Source organism: Scomber japonicus, chromosome 1 (genome assembly GCF_027409825.1).
Source record: "Scomber japonicus isolate fScoJap1 chromosome 1, fScoJap1.pri, whole genome shotgun sequence".
NCBI classification, from domain to species: domain Eukaryota; kingdom Metazoa; phylum Chordata; class Actinopteri; order Scombriformes; family Scombridae; genus Scomber; species Scomber japonicus.
This window is the reverse complement of record NC_070578.1, coordinates 5,106,729-5,120,571: the sequence shown is the minus strand read 5'-3', so window position 1 is coordinate 5,120,571 and position 13,843 is coordinate 5,106,729. Positions and strand designations below refer to the sequence as shown.

The 13,843-nt window shown below is 37.7% G+C and overlaps 2 protein-coding genes across 2 annotated transcripts; one reads left to right on the top strand and one right to left on the bottom strand.

Annotated features, from left to right (window-relative positions):
* The first annotated feature begins 270 nt into the window (after positions 1 to 270).
* Positions 271 to 3,518, top strand: fadd (Fas (tnfrsf6)-associated via death domain). The gene is made up of 2 exons (XM_053318886.1): positions 271 to 602; positions 2,813 to 3,518. The coding sequence occupies exons 1-2, from the start codon at positions 314 to 316 to the stop codon at positions 3,082 to 3,084; spliced, it is 561 nt and encodes a 186-aa protein (XP_053174861.1). The 5' UTR covers positions 271 to 313; the 3' UTR covers positions 3,085 to 3,518.
* A 1,023-nt stretch (positions 3,519 to 4,541) lies between these two features.
* LOC128365932 (hatching enzyme 1.2-like) lies at positions 4,542 to 10,493 on the bottom strand. Its single transcript, XM_053326938.1, has 8 exons — positions 10,428 to 10,493; positions 9,493 to 9,496; positions 9,277 to 9,354; positions 7,443 to 7,598; positions 7,076 to 7,196; positions 6,667 to 6,845; positions 5,602 to 5,683; positions 4,542 to 4,752 (listed from the first exon to the last, which is right to left on the bottom strand). The coding sequence occupies exons 1-8, from the start codon at positions 10,485 to 10,487 to the stop codon at positions 4,542 to 4,544; spliced, it is 891 nt and encodes a 296-aa protein (XP_053182913.1). The 5' UTR covers positions 10,488 to 10,493.
* Positions 10,494 to 13,843: the final 3,350 nt, after the last annotated feature.

Below are 13,843 nucleotides of genomic sequence, written 5' to 3'. Positions count from 1 at the left end.
ATGACAGTATTTTTGAGAAATTGCCAAATAGCCTACATTTATTTATATGTAACTTATACTAAATTACTTATGTTTTGGACTTTCCATCGTAAGATCTGGCAACAGGCAGCAGACATTAATGTAGCTAATAAAAAGCATCCTGTACAGCAACAGGCACACACGCACAGAGAGAGACGCACACGCACCATATAGCCTACAGTCTATGACACGCACACGCGGAAGTGAAAGTGAAACGTAACTTTAAAACTAGTTCCTAGTTCATATCGTTGACGGAGTGAAGGGGTTCACAGAAGATCCAGTCTCTGCTGGGAATATGAGCTTGTTTAACTCTATCTTACTGGACATTTCCAACCGGCTGTCCAAGCAGCAGCTGGACATGATGAAGTTTCTGTGTGGCGAGGTTATCAAGAAAAGGGACATGGAAAGTATCGACACCGGCTTCAAACTGTTTCAAATCCTGACGGAGAGACAGAAGCTGACAGAGTACGACACGGAGTTTCTTTCCAAACTCCTCAAAGATATTGATCGGGCGGATCTGTTGGAGAAATTAAACAACTTTGAGAGTCAGCCAGAGTCTGAACAGCCGGCCAAAGAAGAGAGAGGTAGGCTACAGTATGAACACCCACTAGTTCTATTAAAACTAGTACGCCTACTATTAAGCTCACTGCTGCTGCTCTACAACAAATACTTCTACTACTAAGACTACTAATACTACTACTACTACTACAACTACCAATAAGAAGAAGAAGAAGAAGAATTGAGTAATGGAGATATTTTTGTCACTGTATCTAGTCAAACTGCAACATAACCTCTATAGCTAATATACCATCTTGATCTCTAAAATATAACCTACAATAATATGATCATCATAATAATGGGCTGGAATTGTTTTTAGGCATCACAGACCAAGACAGCATAACTTTTAGTCTCTCTAGTATATGTCAAACTCCTAAAAAAAACTGGATCCTTCAATTCACATAATGCAACTCAATAGAATCTCTTCATCCCACCCTCAGATCCTCAGTTTAAGTGTCTAACGCAGGTTTTCTGTTAAGATTTTGTTTGTCTCATGAGTCCAAGCTGAGATCAGCTGACTATGACATCATATTGTTTTTTACACACTCCTCATGACAAGTCATTTGTCTTTGATGAATTGGGTGGAATGCCCTTTAAGTTCAGGGACCTGGACAGTGAACTTAGCTAATTCAGTCAGTTTAGTTGTGTTTTGTAGTTTGCTCTGACAGATCAACTTTTGTCTTTTGTCTTGGTATCAACCTGTAGTCACTGTAGGCGTTAGATGTAGTGTTAATACCAGTATGTTTATTATGTCCAGTAGATGTCATAGTTTGATGCATAACTACAGATATCCAGTCTCTAATGTGTCTGTGATTACTGTGAAGGGCCCATGTTGCGAAACCTCTGCTGCTGTGAAGTGTACACACTGGGAACACCAGCAGTGATAATGCCTAACACGGCTGTGTTTTTCCATGTCCTAACAGGGTACAGTATGTTAACAGGTGTGTTTATTGCGCAACTGAAACAGCACTGGAAACACATCAAGCAGTAATAACAATTGATAAACCCCCCCCCCCCCCCGCCCAAAAAAACAAAAAAAAACAAAAACAACCCCAAAAAGGAGAACCTACAGTGGCTGCGAAATTCAAGGTAAACACTAAAGGCCCTCTCTAGAGCTTATATTTGGTTTGATCATTCTGGGCTACTGTAGAAACATGGTGCACTTGACAGATGAGTTATTGCTCCTTATGTATACTAACCCTAACCCTTGTGTATATTATTCTATATATTATTCTAAGGTTAATAGCATATTCCATTTCTGCCAAATCCATTCTCATTGATGCCACTAAATTCTACACACTGCACCTTTAACATAGTAGTGCATTATAACTCTTTGGGTCCTATGTGTATGAGAGCTGTGGTGGATTCTCTGCTTTACAAGCTCTCTGTAGCACAAAAACACACAGACTGCAAAACTGTGTCACACAAACTATGCAGTCCCACCATAGATGAACCTGTTGAGGCCAGACCCCATGAGTGGAGGGTTATCTGACACTCCTACATTAACCTGCTCTCCCTTCTTCATGAAACTCTTGACAGTCTGATACAACCCAGTTTCTTTAAAGGACAAAGGCGCCGTAGCTCAATGTTGTTGTTGTTGATCTGCCAAATAGAGGGCAGCAGAATGATTTGCAGAGTTGCAGGTGTTCTCTTTCATACTGATTAGTGCAGCCTCAAATAATGGAGTTAGTCAGGGAAGCTGAACAGGCCTTATTGGGGTCTTGTAAAATGTGCAGTCAACATAGGCTAATGACATAAGAGGCTTCAGTCTTAAGTGTTTATAGTCACTTTAACTCAACTTTAACAGCGAATTAACTGATTATTTAGCATGGGTCATCAGTATGTTGCTATAGTTACCTACAGTTTAATGTTTAGACAGCTTTCAGCCAGTCATATTCCAGCATTCTGTAGCAATGGTATTATAATTATACCCAGAAATATTAACACTAACACAAATACAAACAGTATTGTATTGACAGTAAATAAGTGAAATGTCGCTTTCTGATCTGCATTTAACAGCTGACTACCATCTAGAAAAACCTAAAAGCCTAAAAACCTAAATCAGGCTACCTTTGGCCTGATTCACATTGTCAGTTGGCTGCTAAATGTCACTATTGGCCTTAGAGGGTGTTAGTTGCTTGTTTATGTTATGCCTAACCATTCTTTGTTTTAAAGTTAATTTTGTCCCGAAACACTTCTTTTCTCTAAACCCTCCATTTTCCTCCTCTTCTTTCAGACAAGCTGGACATCGCCACACAGGTGATTGCAGATCATCTCGGGAAGAATTGGCGTAAACTGGGGCGCAAACTGGGTTTGACAGACCCAAAGCTGGACTCTATCTACCAAAAGCATCCGACAGACCTGGAGGAGACAGCACTGGAGCTTTTGAAGTGGTGGAGGAAGAGTCGAAAAGCTGAGGCCCGGGTAGAGGATCTGATTAAAGCCCTGAGAGAGTGTCAGTTGAACCTCACTGCTGATAAAGTGGAGGATAAGCTTGCAAATCGTTGATATTGATGGAGATAAAAATTTGGGACAGAAATGAGTTGTGAGTAAAGAAATCAATTATAGTATAAGGGAAATTATAGGTAGATTTGTTAAATGCTGCCAAAAAAAGGAAAGAAAAAATAGCTTTGTTGAAGGTTAGCCCTCAGCTTTCTGTATATTATAAAAGATGCACCAGAAAATGTTGATAAAGATCTGAACAGAGTTGTCTTCTCAATCCAAGTTGTTCTTGACTGTCAGCTAATATTGTTAATGCAACATGTTTTTATCAACAGATGAAAACAGAAATGAACCACAGCTGATATTTTGTGTTATTAGAGTGATCATACAAATGCAAAGTTCACATCTGAGAGGCTCATCAAACACTTTTGACCATTCTAGAAAATGGTTGTTGTGCCTTCAAGAAATCATTTTTTGTACTACACTGTATTAAAATGCAAATTGTATCTATGTGTGCCATTTGCATTTTCAATTTTTTTGTCGTCTGTGTTATTAGAAGGATGAGAGAGAAGGTGGAGGTCAAACTGAAAGCTCTTTTTTAGACTTTTTAAGGGGGAGAAAACAGTGATAGAAAGGCATGGCCAAAATAAAGAGGCTACAGTGCAATATTGTACACCCACTTAAAAGTCCTGTGAAAGTTATATTTAAAGCAGAAGTACTGATTGTATGTAGCGTGCCTTCATCAGAATTTGTGACTACTGGTGCATTCTAGTTCCTAGTCGGAAATGTTAACTAGAACGCTAGCCTGAAGTCAGATCTCCAACTCATATAGTCAATAGGCTGTTTGTTAGCAGTTTTGTCTTATTGGTGTCTCATCAAACCAGTCGTACACACAGAACTGTCCACCTTCTATCTGTGGACGTGTTACTATGCTGCCTGTATGAGCAAAATACAGAAAAAAGAGGGGGTTTTCTAACTTTCGACACACGACACACAAACGACACAAACTCGGGTGTGACATCAGTCCCAGTTCCCACTTCCGACTTCCGAGATACATGAAATTCACCATATAAGCATAAGATGAGGTATTTAAAGCAATAGTTAGACTTTTTTGGGACAGATAAAAGAGTGGTATCAATCTTCTAATCAAATCCCCAGCCAGAAAAATGCAAAAGCATATTCCCCAAAATGTCAAATAATATGGTGTGTTATGATTATGTTATGATTTCCAACGTGATATGGAAATAAAATAAGGCTGCTATTCTCAATTAAGTTTCTCATTAATGTCACTAGATTGTATGTCTGTTTTCTATTCATAAAAGAGTCTAGCACCAATTTGAAGTTTTCATGTTTATTTTTACAAAGCCAATCCTAACTGCCATCAGTTAAATCTGGCCCACATCCTTAACTCCTTCATCAGCACGCTGTGATGTCTTCAGGGCAGCAGGTCAAAGGTGATATGCGGTTTCTGCAGAGAAAATGCGTGTCATTAGGATTATTTAAGACAATGCAATAAGTGGGACTCACAGATGCTCGCTGTGTGAATATTCAAACAATGTTGTGTCTGTATTTGTTTGTGTTCGGTCTGGTCTGCTCAGGGTGCACTCACAGCACTTGTAGAGCCTGTTCAGTCTAGCAATGTCATTCTTGCTCATCTGGGTGGCCTGGCCAAAAGCTACATTGCTGTTGGGAATGGGCAACATAGTGGGATAGTTGTTCTTGGAGAAGGCGTACCTAGAGAATCATAGAAAGTAGTTCAGTGCAGGTTAAGTTTGCTTTGATTGCCTGAAAGGGAACAAGTGTAATGTGATAACTGTTCATTTGACAATTTAGGAAGTGTGTTTAATTGCTTTCTTGCCAAGAGTTAAATGAGAAGACTGCTACTACTCTCTGTTAAGAGTGTTTATCCTCTCATTTCATTCTTGACAAGAAAGCAAATAGGTTTATTCCTCCTAAAGTAGAGAATACTTAAACTGCATCAAATGCCACCGCTCCTCCATATCTAAAAGACACACAATGTATTTTTTTTAAAGTCTTCAAATTATTAATATTTTTTCATCGAAGAACGCTTGTGTTGATTGGCTGTCAACAAGTCCATTCAAATGGTCATATCATCTAGTTCTAGGTGCAAAAAGGATTGATTGCAGGTGTCGTTGGACGGGAGACGTTTCAATACTATTTTGATTTATTTCGGTCAATACCTTAAAAGTACTGAGTACTGATACCCAACCCTACTTGCTTTCCCAAAATCACTAATGGGATGAAGGACATCTTGTACAGGCAGTGAAATTCCCTGGAATCAGCTGTTAAACTCTAATTTAGCTGCTAGTCATATCTTATGTAATATCAAACTACAATGAAACCTACGGAGGCTGGGAAGTGCGCAACAACAATACAACTTTTGAAACAAATAGGTTTGAAGCAAACCTGCAATGCAAATTAATCCATTAAATTAATCCACTTCCCGGCCCCCGAAACCTCTACAGATACTGGTAGTAAGTACTTGAATGACGCTGCAGGGGAAATGAAAGATTAATGAAAATATAGATGATGACACAAACAAACAAATTAAGTTATTCATACTTCTCGTATTGCATGACAGAGTTGTAGTCATAAGGAGTTCCCTGGTTCAGAGTGTTAATCTTGTTGAAGTTGTACTTCATGTCTGCAGAGAAGTGAGAAAATATACATGTGAAATCAGACATTTACATTTTTTCATTTAAGTTTGCACAGAGTGAGTAGATTCTATAAAGTTGTACAAAGATGAGCTTAATGAATAAAGCTAAAACAACAGCAGTATTTAAGAATTGTGACTAATACTAAATATGTGGGTTCAATTTAACTCTTTATACAATCCATTAACACAGCTAAATGATGAGGCCTTAACCTGCAATTCTGTGTGGTTAACCTGAGGGAAAACCCTTCAACTTTTGAGAATCAGCTCTGTTAAGCAGATATTAGGCTCAGAAAGAAGTATGTTTCGTTTATGACTGTTAGGTGTCTCAGCCTATCAAAGCTGCCTCAGTTCCAACCAGGCCTCCTTCCCTTTCTGTTTTTTTTCTGAGGCAACAGCTTCAAAGCTTGCTCTTTAAGTTTTTCAGAGTTTCTGCTGAAACTGCAAGAAAACCAGCCAGCTGCCCTCATACTATATATAGAAATATGGCCAAATATATTAACCTAAATCCATGACAACTCAGAATCCAGACCAGGAGGCAGAGCTGCAGTCTTACATGCTTCTCTGCGCTTCTTGAGCAGTTACCCACCCAATTAAATATAGAAACTGTGTCTGCCTTCCGACCACCGAAAGCAAATAAATCAGTTGTAAATTGAAGAGTTATTCTCAAAAATCGGATACAAATTTATACCACATCTGCATTAGTACAACGAAATAGGAGAGTTAAATGTGGGCTCCTAAACATTAGAACTCTCTCATCTAAAGCTGTACGAATTAATGATCTAATATCAGATTATCATATTGACTTATTCTGTTTTGCTGAAATCATGTTGTGTCTGGAAGAATATTTCAGAGAGAAAAACAAACGTTTCAAATAGTGAGACTAATTCTGCCTTTACTTTAGAAATACTAGACTAACATACAAGTCAAATAATAGATGGTGAAACTGAGCGTGGCTTCTGTCTGAGTCTAACCATCAATGATGTTTTCCCAGTACACCCTGATGTGGTTGTCCCTGTCAGAGCGAGTCTGTTCGTGGTTGAAGCCAAGGGCATGGAGCAGCTCGTGCTGGATGGTGCCATGGTACAGGCAGCCTTGACGGTTTAGAGACACAGTCTGACCACTACCCTGACGACCCACAAAAGAGTAGCAGCTGTGAACACATAAACATAAAGCAGATTTAAGAAATCATACATGTGGAATTATAAGAGATTCAAAATTTGTTTGGTTATTCTGCTATTTAGTGGTTATTATTAGTGGCTGTTTAATATTCATGTCAGGCTCAAGGCTGGTTGAAGGTGAATTACACATAACTTGTAGAACTCCAACGTGCATGGTTTAAACCCTGTCGTTGTGTGGAGAGCTATACTGCCAGAGCCTTACCCCTGCCTGGACTCGATGCTCAGCCACTCGCTATCACCTTGCTGGTAGGGTCTGAAACGGATGCAGGACACTGAAGAGAAAGACTCCAGACCACGAGTGATGATAGACACCTCCCTGGAGGCTAACAGGACAAATAGAGAGGTTCAAAATATCTGTAACTTCAGTTTGACTTGCTCATTCATGTTGCATAACTTTTGCGTAGGAACAATGCCACATTAATGTATTGTACTGCTGCAGACTTAAGTGTCATTGTTGTTTCTCCATTAGTTATCATTTCATAATCGTTTATATTGTTTTACATTTAGATAACTTCTATGTCCCTCTACCTCATGGCTCTGTCTATCTAAATAGAACAATCAGTGCTTACAGTAGTGGTTGGCGATGTAGTAGGGGATATAGACTTTGCCATCAGACCACTTCAACCACAGGCAGCCTCGGGAGGTGCAGGGGTCAGCGTTTCTGTCTGCCTCAGACTTGATAGCGATGTCTCCTCCAATCAGGGTGGGCTCATCAATGTCAGGGTCTACAAATCCAGCACAAATTGGTCATTTTCAACTAAAATAATCTGCTGAAAATAATCTGACTGTTCTTATATTCTGTGCCTTCAGTGTGGATTTGAGTGGGTATGTTTGTTCCAAAGATTGGTGCTTTGTCTGTAGTGGTGAGACCAATGAGACTGCTTCTGGTACTGAACTGTCTGTGGAAGTGTTTTTTTCATTTTACAGCCTAAGTACAGTCATTTTGTATTGGACTCTGGGGACTTTCTGTACAGAAACCAGTGTCCATTCTTGATTAAAAGCTCTGTTTTCACTGTCTACTTTTCTCTCTGTAGAACACTTTTCTCTGACTCATGTCATACCTTGTCCCAAGTATCTCCCTGACATGCAGGCAGAGCCCTGAAACTCTGCTCTTCCCCTGCACAGAGCAAAGTTGCTTCAATCAATCAATCAATCTTTATTTATACAGCGCCAAATCACAACAAAAGTAATCTAAATTTAAATTAAAGAGACCCAACATTCCAATATGACCAAGCCTCTGGTGACAGTGGCAAGGAAAAACTCCCCAAGGGCGGAAAGAAACCTCAGGCAAAACCGGGACTCTAAGAGGGCGGCCATGTGCCTCAACCGGTTGGGGTTAAATGCTTAAGTGCTCAAATGTTTTGCATGTTCAGATTGCGCCAAATTCAACACTGCACTCCCTTAGGTCCTGAGCCTTATACCCTCCAAGTGTGGAGGTGCTCAGGTAAATGGTTCAAGAGATATGTGAAGGACATACAGACATACACACAGACTGAGATTCCTTCCTTTATTAAAGAGATATTGACTCTGATTATTTGTAGATTTGAAGATGCCTAGATTGAGGCATATGATAGTATCATAGTAGTAGATAGTAGGCAGTATTAGACAGTAGTGTTATCATGAGGCTCGGCATTTACATTACTCCTCTGCTAAAAAAGAAAAACATTATTTAGGAATGTTAGTACAATATAAATGAATGTACAGTAGGGCTGTGTAATAGGATGATATATATCAGATATAAGAGAAAAACGTCCACCATTTCATATTGTGTTCTGTCATCTATATCGTTGTGATGTATATCGCACTCTTTACGGCAGTATTTTTCATTATTTGGAAAACTTTCAAAGTAAAATAAGTTATCGGTTGCATTTGAAATTGGTGGGAGTTTTACACTCAGTCACAGTAAAACATAAAAGAGTCCAGCTCATCCAAGACCAAGTCAAGACAGAGCAAAACTGCAGTCGATTCCGAGACAAGACCAAGACCTTAAAATGTGGTCTCGAGACCAAGACTGATTTCACTATTAGATGGTATCATCATTTGTCTGCTTTTACCCAAACAGGCACAATGTATGATCAAAAAAATGATGATAGATTTGTCTTCTCTTTAACAGATAATCAACACTGCACTGCAGTCATTGTAAATTGTACAACTGTTTGGTCATGTGTTTAAAGTGACACTATATACATCTTGAACAAGGAAATAGCACATTCTTCCTCTTACAAATAAATAGTTGAATTCATAAACAAACAACCACACCCTTACTAATTCAGTACATTAATATTAATACATATAGACATCATTGTTCCTGTGCTACTGTTACACTATATTTTATTTATAGTTTATTGATTAACCATAAGCAACTAAAACTACTTGGTTTAAGTTATGGGAAGCTCTACTTACGGCGGTCTCTGTTGGCTCTCTCCAGCAGTTCACCCACAGAAAGCTCCTTGGATGTGTCCTCGTCAATAGAAGCAACCTCTGCACAACACAGTGTATTACATTGTGTGACATCACCTTCACTATAAATGGAATTCCCCTTTGTTGCTAACATCAATCAAATACCAAATATAACATATTTCTACAAAAAGGAAATAATAAATAAACCAGGTTTCTTACTTTCCTATACTCGTCCAGAGTGACATGGAAAAGAAGAGCAAAATATTATACAGCAGAAGGTTATCCATAAAACATGTAATTCAAGTCAGTCAACACCAGGTTTTCACTTTGATGCTGAGTAATAATCCAAGCTCACAGCCCTGCGCAGTAACCCTGTTAAGCTACATAAAAACAGAAGTTATTTACTGTGTCTATGTACTGTGTTCATGTACAGCAGTAACCAGTTCTTTTTGAATCACTTTGACATTGTTGTTGCTCTAGCTAGCAGCTAACTGGCTGAATCTGGTCTAATCTAGTTTGTTTGATGAGGACTGGCTGAGGTGATTAGAAGTGGCTAGAAAGCGACTTAAAAGAAAAGGTAACATTAACAACACCAATAAAACAAAAGAATGTAACACATTTTATAATAATGAGTTGAGTTTAATTCAATATTTCAAAAGTTTTGGTTCATTGCTATAGTTTACACAGTTTATTCATATGAATAATAATAATTAAATAATGATTTATTTAATTTTGAAAATGTCCTGCCCATAGGGTTCAGAAGTGGATTGGTTGTTTTGTTTTTTTTTAACTTAATGTCAGATTTTTTCAGTGTAATTTCCTGAACCTAATTTCATTCAAGTCTATCTATGTAAAACCATTTAGTGCTTCTTCTTTTTTATATCAAGCAAAAGCATATTTCCTTTTCAAATCTGAATCTATTGTCATTTAAATATAGATTTACTTTTTAAGGTTTGACTATGATCTGATTATCTCGTAGTTCTTTTTTTGTGCCATTCTTGTCATCCATACATACAGCGTAGCTTTAACTTAAAACATCTATGACATGTGTTTTGTAATTATTTTTCAACTTTAACATTAAATGTATAATATTCCACTTCTGTTTGACTTAAGCCTCATGTCATGTCGGTGAGATGTGGTTTGTGGTTTTTTACCTCAGCCCAGGAAGAGGACACCAGCAACAGAGCCACAACGGACCAAGAGAAAACCAACATGGTTACAACAGACCTATAGTAAGGATGGTGAAATAGAGTGTGAAAGAGACAGGAAGCCAAAACACAATTCATACTGAGAAAATCCATATAACTGTTAAACCATATAATGTATATAAACTATAATTTCTGGTAATTTGCTTGCATTTTTACTTAGAATAACTTACATACACATTATAATGCATTATAACAATGATTATAATGCATTATGAAGTATAATGATACTTGACCTTACACATGCTTTATAATACGTTTATTGTTCTAAAGCATTATGAATATTTATGGGTGCTTTTGACTATAATTATACAGTACTATAAGTATATTATAATGTTTTATGAGTATGCTTATAATGCATTGCAGATATGGGCATCATAGAAATTGCTACCTAATGTCAGCCTAAAATAAAGCACATAAATTCCTTATATAAAGGAAAAGGAAAAGGAGGTAAAGGAGGATGGGTCCTTACCTTAAAGCCTGAATAGAGAATGAGTGCCGTGATGGCACCCAGTGAATGCTTTTATACAGTTCCAGGTTCCCCAAGAACAAATAAACAGCATGTTGTATCGTAAGGCATGAAAACCTTTATCACTGTAAATGGAAACTTCAGAGACTTTGCAACCTATGTGAAACACTGCATGTGTCACAGGTGTGTGAAACTGGGTGTGCACAGTTATGCCTGTCTGTATACAACTACAAAAGAGAGGTTGGAGTTTCTTAAATAAAAATAACAAATTCATGACAAGAGATGAGAAGAAAAAGGAAATTCTATTTAATTTAATTGAACCCTTTCACACATACTGGTCACTGTAGTGGACAGCTGTTCAAAATGCCTAAAGAAAAATGGAAAGAATTAGGAGAAAAAAATCACAATTCATGCATGAAAGGGTTAAACATTTAATGTAAACAATAAGAAATGTGAAGTCCACATACTTTTGGTCCTACATATCGAGAAGAACTTTCAAGTACAGTTTGGCCCACTTACAAGCTGTTTTAAAACAGAGCTCTTTTAAATAGACCTTATGTGGAGAATCTTCTCAGCTGCTTGTTGTCTTGTGCTGCATTAACATGCTCCTTTTCCCACCTGGGGATCATTACAAGCAGCTTTATTTTTAGCAATGAAAATGTTTCCATATCTACTAACATTGGTATTTAACATCAACATTGTGAATATTTGGTTTTGCATTGTATGTAGCTAAAAGGCAGCATGTCACTGTATAGAACCTGGACTGAACTTTTCTGAGCTTGAAGTGTGGCTTGCTACTTTACTTAGGGTAGTGTTGCTGTTGTATCAATACAGCTTACAGCTTCACAGGGTACTGAAGGTTCCCTTACACTGTTGAATGGACATCATAGTGTGAAAAAAATTATATGTGTATTTATTTGGGTTTACATGTTTATTAAAATTCACAGAATTTTTAAAAAGAAGAAAACATCTTATAAAAAATAACTACATGTTCACAGTAACTCCTCCTAGGTTGGAAAACTGCCCACATCCCCTAAAAAACATCTCAAGGACAAGGAAGGAGTTTGTACTTCACAATCACACAGGATGTACAGTGTATTGCAGTATTGTGCAAGTACTACTGATGGTATGGCCTCCACAGAGGCTTGCACATGTTCAAGTCTATTGAACTTGAACTATGAAGTTAATTATAATTAATAAACAAAAACTATTCATGGCATTTTATTATCCCAATTTTACTTTTAGTACCAAAGCACAAACTTTTGCACAGCACTGTAAATGTAAGATATATTTGCATTGTTTCCTAGCAGTGTGGTGAGAGCTGTACCAAGATAAATTAAAAAAAGAAAATATGATTATCCAGTTACATTTACACACAGCATGTAACAAAAACAAAACAAAATATTTAACACCATTTGAAGATTTATTTTGGTCACTTGTCCAAAGTTATTGAATGGACTGGTCTTGGGTTATCCTATTGAAATTTGGATTTCAGTATTTCTGAAATCCTGTCAGCTGTCTTGGTTGGCTTTTTCCCCCTTTGCCAGCTAGAAAGCTGATAGTCTGAGTTTGAAACATCTGTCACAAGAAGAAAAAAACAACACTCCTGTGCTCTTATCAGCGTGGGACATTCAACATACTCTTGTCACAAAAAAAACACCCACCCACAGCAGAAACACACCCACCTTGACCTAACAAGACCAGACTGACATACAAATATGCAGCCAAGGAGTTAGAGTTAAAAGTAGTTCAAACCAGCTCCACCTGGTTAATAATAATGATGTATTTTGTTGAATGTATTCAATATATCAATCACAACATGATTTCTTGCTAAATGTGTACTTTTACTAACTAATTTAAGTAAATTTAGCTAGCAATACTTCTATATATACCTACATTGTGATATTGATACTTTTAATTAAGGGTCTGACTACTTCTGCCATCACTGAAGGTCACAAAACACTGATATACAGTGCAACACCAGCCTGTCAATATGTTTACATGTGTGGCAAACACTTCATCACAGGTTAGTTAATGATGTGAAAGTCAACAGTTATAATGTTAAAAGTCAAAGCAGTGGCTACTGATGCCACATTGAAAGGGCAGTACATAGAAAATACTGAAAAGCCCAGGAAATCCTGTAACATGTCAATGATTTTGTTGTGATGATGGGTCAATGATGTTATTTTGTTGTGATGATGGGTCAATGATGTTATTTTTTGTCTATGTGGTTTAGTCAAATTTATAAGGGGTTAAACATTGAAAATTAACATATGAATAACTTGCACACATTATTTATTTTTTTCTGTAGCTCAGGATCAATACATCTGAACTACTACTGACAATCCCAGTATACAGAAACACATTGTCTGCCTGCTCCTTATATTTATAAAAAAAATTCACGTATCTACAACAGAGTGCCTCAGTCTTTTTTTCTTTTTTGGACATAAATCCCAATATACACTCATCGATACACTGCTATCACACCTTCAATCCACATAGCCCAATATCTACTGCCTTGCTCTTATATAAAAAAAGCCTCTCATTAACACAGATGAACTGCTGGCATATTTGTTTAATGTCAGCATTATCCAACCTCTCTTGTTGGTGATCAGACCGATGACTGTTGTGTCGTCAGCACGTTATTGAGTTGGAGAAGTGGATGGGGGTGCAATCATGGGTGAACAGAGTGTATAGCATTGGGCTCAAAACACACCCTTGGGGGGTTCCTGTGCTTAGGATGAAGGTAGCAGAGTTATGTCTCCCGACTCTTTGCTTTGCTCAGCTTGTTGACCAGTTGATGTGGGATCACTGTGTTAAATGCTGGAAGTAAAGTCCACAAATAGAAAGACGCCACCATCCTGCCATCAGCAAAAAGAGAAAATAAACAATGTAT

Coding starts and splice junctions, on each gene's coding strand:
- fadd (XM_053318886.1), top strand. CDS start 314: ATGAGCTTGTTTAACTCTATCTTACTGGACATTTCCAACCGGCTGTCC. Junction 603..2,812: donor GCCGGCCAAAGAAGAGAGAG/GTAGGCTACAGT, acceptor CTCTTCTTTCAG/ACAAGCTGGACATCGCCACA.
- LOC128365932 (XM_053326938.1), bottom strand. CDS start 10,487: ATGTTGGTTTTCTCTTGGTCCGTTGTGGCTCTGTTGCTGGTGTCCTCT. Junction 7,599..9,276: donor GAGAGCCAACAGAGACCGCC/GTAAGTAGAGCT, acceptor CTGGATTTGTAG/ACCCTGACATTGATGAGCCC. Junction 7,197..7,442: donor CTACATCGCCAACCACTACT/GTAAGCACTGAT, acceptor TTGTCCTGTTAG/CCTCCAGGGAGGTGTCTATC.